A 5,922-nucleotide genomic window follows, 5' to 3' on the forward strand; every position below is an offset into this window, starting at 1 on the left:
TTTCTTTTGTATTTCTTCTCTAAATTAAAAATCTTTCAATGTATGTAGTGTGTGGACATAAACTTATTAAATAGTAAAGGATAATACTAAAGGAAAACTATTAATAATAATATTTTATACGTCGTATATCTTTCATTTTCATTTTTGATAAATACGTCGTGTATTTTTACTTTTATAGACTTTTTCTACACTGTATCATATTTCTATTTTGATTGTGTTATGAAATAAACCAAATTATCATCCGATTTGATTAATGACTATGCATCTACGAATTGAATTTATCCCAATCACGTGTCCTTATTCTTACTAATGTCTTAACATAAAAATATCAAACGTAGAAAAAAATTATATGAGCCCTAATCAACCTAAAATCACATTTTAAATAGATGAACTAACTCAACTTGATATGAGCATACAATGTTTAATATAACGCATCATGCATCATAATTTAATAAGCTAAATTGACACAAAATAAACCTACATATGACTTAATTAGATCCAAACAAACTAAACCAAATCAAATAATTAATCGATCGTCATTACCCTTAGAACAACGTAATTAATTCATCACCTACAAAGTATAAATTACCTTACTTTTAGATGATCTAATAACCCAACTTTCATCTTTAAACTTTGTTCAATTGACTTTAACTTATTCTCATCAGATCATTAATTTCTAAATCTTGTTAAGATGAGATTAGACTAGGGCATATAATTTCACAACACTCCGTATCATATAAATATAACGAATCAAAACATAAATAAAAAGCAGTCAAGACCATAAAAATTCAGACGATAACAAAACCTACTAGATATATATACATTTTTATATTTATATATACTGGTATATATTAATACAAGGTAAGATAAATAATCATTAGAAAAATCCAACGTATGTACTTATTTATTACAGCATATATATTTATTTATATATCATAGTATTAGTGTATTACACTTTTATTACACTTACCAATACAAGTATTTTTCTTTTCAAAACAAAGAAAATGAAAATAATAATAATAATAATAATAATAAAAAAGTCATTGGTCTTCATTCCAAACCCTTTTTATAGGCTCATCAGTTAAAAGACTTGAGACTTCCAAACATTTCTTCTTCTCCTCTCTTTCTCTTGTCTCTCTTATAAACCCAAATCCATTTCTTTCATTTTCATTCCCATTTCCAAATAAAAATAAAAATAAAAATCCACTGATCCAACCAATCAAATTAAAATCATCTCGTAAATGGACGGCAGAGGATGGGGTCTTGCTCTTGAATCATCATCGTCACCGTCCGATCTTCTCCACCACCACCACCTTCTTCATCACAAAAAACATAAGAATAATATTAATAATAATGATAATAATCCGGTGTTCCAAAGCCTAGATTTTCCAATGAATATCCACCGTCAATCAGCCGAACATGATCGTGATCAAAGACATGATGATGATGATCAAAATCAGGATAAGAAGAAAGTTGTTGGTGAAGTAGATTTCTTCTCTGATAATAATAATAATAATAATAATAATAATAATAATAATAATAATAATAATAATAATAATACAGTACATAGGAGTACATCGTGTTCTGGGGCACCTCTAAATCGTGTGAAAGAGGAAGCTTCTTCTCGTGATCATCATCAATCTGCTATTACTGCTCTTCCTGATTCCGCACCTCTTCTCGATAATAATAATGTTAATGTAACTTTCTCTCTCTCTTTTTTTTATTTTATTTTATTTTAATTTCTTCATTTATTGCTATTTTCAGATCCTACCTAATCTTTTATTCTTGATGATAAAATGTTTTACGGAGTTAAATCTACTCCCTTGTTGTCTAACTAATTGTTGTTCTACTTTCTCTCAAAATTAAATTTATGTTTTCCTACTTTAACGAAGGTCGTAATTTCACTAAAGGAGTAATAAACTTTAGACGTACGGAGTACTCCCTCCATCCCTAAATTACATTTTTACTTCTATCATTTATTCCTCACATAATAGAGAGAAGAAGAATTGTAATTTAGGGGCGGAGGGAGCTACTACTTAAGATCCTATTTATTTGTTATGACAGTGTATTTATTATTATGGAGTATTATTTATTTTCATTTTATTACGAGTATTACAAAGTCGAAATTTGCAATAAAGGGGGAGACTTTTTTTTTTGAGTAAAATTAGGTGAATTGCGATATATTATATACGTGTTAAAAATTTAATCTATCATACATACAAGTATATATTTTTTTGAAGAAAATAGTCTATCATATATCATACACCCATTGTATATAATTTATTTTTTTTTCCCAAATTTTATAATAAATTAAGAATTATAGATATTTTGTCTTAGTTAATAAAATTAAAATTACTCCGTATATGCTTAATTTTTTTTAATATTATATAATTAATATGTTAATCATCTTCATAATAATACGGAGTCGTAAATATATCCATATAGTCTAGTAAAATTTTATTTTAAGAAATTACATGTATTGGTTTAATTTATAATTTATTAACTAATAATTTTAGTTCATTCATATATATTTATTAAAGTAATTTTTATTTCAATGTATAGACTGGTTTACATCTTCTCACCACTAATACGGGAAGCGATCAATCTACGGTAGATGATGGTGCATCTTCGGATGCAGAAGACAAGAGAAACAAAAATGAGGTAATTAATACTGTACTATCATTAATAATATAATTATGTATAAAATTTAACAACCATTAATACCTTTTCATCTTAATTCATTAACATCATATATTTGTGTATGATTTTAATTATCAGCTAGTTTTACTTCAAGCTGAGCTACAACGTATGAATACTGAAAATCAAAAGTTGAAATCCATGTTAAATCAAATGAGCAACAGTTACAATTCTCTTCAATTGCACCTCGTAAATGTAATGCAGCACCAACAACAACAAAACCTTCGAAAGGGCGAAAATTCGCAACATGAGGTACGTACAACAACCTTCAATCGTACATTTGATTTTGTTTTTCGTTATATGTTATGCCGTTCATTTAAAAAAAAATTGTTGTAGTTAAAAGTCATAAGACTAAATCAGTTACTACCTCCGTTAAATGTTATGTGTAACTTTGAGGTATTATTTGTGAGATATAAAATATTCTGAAGTTGCACATAACATTGAACGGAGGTAGTATATCATTATTACCAATTTACTCGCCTTTATTAATTATCATTTTGCAAGTTTACTTAGGATATGATTTTATTCCATATGTATAGGCAATTATGCAAGGAAAGGCCGAGGAGAAGCCAATGGTACCACGTCAATTCTTAGACTTGGTTTCGGGTGCAAATACGGAGACCGATGAGCGAACGTCTCAAACCTTGTCGGATGACGAGAGGACGGTGGACCGCTCTGGCTCACCGTTAAACTCAATGGAAGTAGCGTCAAGGGCCAACAATAATAAGGAGTTGAACCTTGCTAACTATGACAATGGGAAGAGAATAAGGGAAGAAAGTCCGGAAGGTTCGGACGCGCAAGGGTGGGGGCATAATAAGGTGCCTAAGTTGATGAACAATGTAGTCAAGCCTACTAGTCCTCCTGTTGATCAAGCAGCCGCCGAGGCTACAATGAGGAAAGCTCGTGTATCAGTTCGAGCACGATCTGAAGCACCCATGGTTAGTTATTAATTACTTAATTAGTGTTCATGTACGTACGGATTGAAAGTGTTACGAAGTCTAATATATGTATGGAAATTTATGTAGATAAGCGATGGATGTCAATGGCGAAAGTATGGACAAAAGATGGCAAAGGGTAACCCTTGCCCTAGAGCTTATTATCGTTGCACAATGGCTGTTGGTTGTCCTGTTCGAAAACAAGTATGTAATCATCATCATCTTTCCAAATTGCAAGAGTTAATACTACCTCTTTCACATTTTTTACAGCTTTAAAATATTTTTTATCTCACAAATAATATCTCAATTACAAAAAAATATGAAACTGTGGTAGTAGTTACTTTTATTTGTTACTATTTTTTTTCTTCTTAAATGTTGGTCAATATGGGCATATCTAAGTTATCAAATCCATAATGACTAACAACATGTACGTTCATAGATATTTACATAGAAATTGAAGACTAATAATGAGCATTGTCAACAATTTTTTTTGTATAGGTTCAAAGGTGTGCGGAGGACAGGTCAATTCTGATCACAACATATGAAGGTAACCACAACCACCCACTACCACCAGCCGCGATGGCGATGGCCTCGACAACCTCAGCAGCGGCGAGCATGCTCCTCTCGGGTTCAATGCCGAGTGGGGACGGGTTAATGAACCCGAATTTCCTAGCTAGGACCATACTTCCATGCTCATCAAGTATGGCTACAATCTCAGCATCAGCACCTTTTCCAACTGTTACGTTGGACTTAACCCATTCACCAAATCCTCTTCAAATGAGGCAATCAGTTCCTCAAACAAATGGACCTTTTCAAGTACCCTTTCAACCTCAAACTTCCCAAGTGGGGCCCAATTTTTTGGGCTCAATTCCTCAAATATTTGGTCAAGCTTTGCTAAATTCTACTACTAATAATAATAATAACCAATCAAAATTTTCTGGTCTACAAACTACGACTCCCCAAGGGTTGGACGCTTCACACTTGCAACACCCTAACCAAAACCCGGCTTTCGCCGACACTCTAAGCGCAGCCACGGCTGCCATCGCCAACGACCCGAACTTCACAGCCGCACTGGCGGCTGCCATCTCGTCGATCATCGGTGGGGCACGTGGCCCGGCAGATAACAATAATGGGCCTAGTGATGCCACTACTAATGGAAACAATGCAAATAACGTCACTACAAGTAGTAGCATGCAACAACAATAGAAAGGCAACAAAAGGAGGCAGTTATGCAAATAGACAAATATTATTTCCTTCATAATATGTTGCTTTGTTTTTAGCTAAAACTTTTTTTTTTTTTTTTTTTTGGGCCTATATCTTTTGGTTTAGTATATTACTTATCATAGTAGCTCTTAGGAAAAGGATAAGAATGAGGTAAAAAAAAATGTTCATATACTTTTTTTTTTCATTTTTCCTTTTTTTTTTTTTTCTCTTCTCTAGTAGGTCTTTGAGAAGACTTACAGAAGACAAGTTCATTCTTTAATCACATCATTATTTTTTTTTTTGAATAATTTATCCATTTTCGGATAGATATATATGGGCGAGATACAAATTTAAGTTTATCGTCATTTCATTTAAGTGTTTTATTTATTGTTACTCCTCACGCATTATACACTTTCCACTTCTAATTAGCTTTATATATATATAGGATCTAATTTGATATAGGATCTAATATGATATATATGATGAGTGTACGGTATACCAAATGATACCTATAACAACAGTCGGCCTATAACCATATACGATTTCTACAACAACTTCACAAATTTAAGACACTATTTAAAAAAAAATGTTTTGCCATAAATTTTTTATTTTATTTTATACAGATACGTAATGGGAGCAGGGGCGGACCCACGTGTAGTCATAGTGTGTCACAGGACAACCTATTATTTTATAAAAAAAATTAAACACTAAATGTCAAGAAGTTCAGCTTGCAGCCTAATGGTTTTTTTACCACCCATCACACGCGAGATGTGGGTTCAAACCCCATTACTGACATTTTTTTTTCTTTTTTTTGCTTTATAACCTCACACCCAATTTTCAACATTTAGAAATTAAAACTTGGGATTCAGAACATTTCCCCCAAATTGTAAAACCCTAAGTCTCTAACTCCCCTAAATCAAAATCCCCAGACCCCACCCGCAGGCCCGTAGCCCCGCCACCGTTCACCGGCCAGTTTAAGCTCCGTACTCCGTCACTCCATTTTCTCACCGTCGCCAATATATGGTTCGTCCGTCAATGTCAATCTGTGGCTCATACTTTGTGGAAAATCAATACTTTGATGTATGTT

General features: G+C 32.4%; 1 protein-coding gene across 1 annotated transcript; it reads left to right on the forward strand.

Moving 5' to 3' along the window:
- The first annotated feature begins 1,001 nt into the window (after positions 1-1,001).
- LOC110731310 (probable WRKY transcription factor 31) lies at positions 1,002-5,194 on the forward strand. Its single transcript, XM_021911161.1, has 6 exons — positions 1,002-1,697; positions 2,563-2,661; positions 2,779-2,949; positions 3,237-3,635; positions 3,723-3,836; positions 4,131-5,194. The coding sequence occupies exons 1-6, from the start codon at positions 1,242-1,244 to the stop codon at positions 4,836-4,838; spliced, it is 1,947 nt and encodes a 648-aa protein (XP_021766853.1). The 5' UTR covers positions 1,002-1,241; the 3' UTR covers positions 4,839-5,194.
- Positions 5,195-5,922: the final 728 nt, after the last annotated feature.

This window comes from Chenopodium quinoa, unplaced genomic scaffold (genome assembly GCF_001683475.1).
Source record: "Chenopodium quinoa cultivar QQ74 unplaced genomic scaffold, ASM168347v1, whole genome shotgun sequence".
NCBI lineage: Eukaryota > Viridiplantae > Streptophyta > Magnoliopsida > Caryophyllales > Amaranthaceae > Chenopodium > Chenopodium quinoa.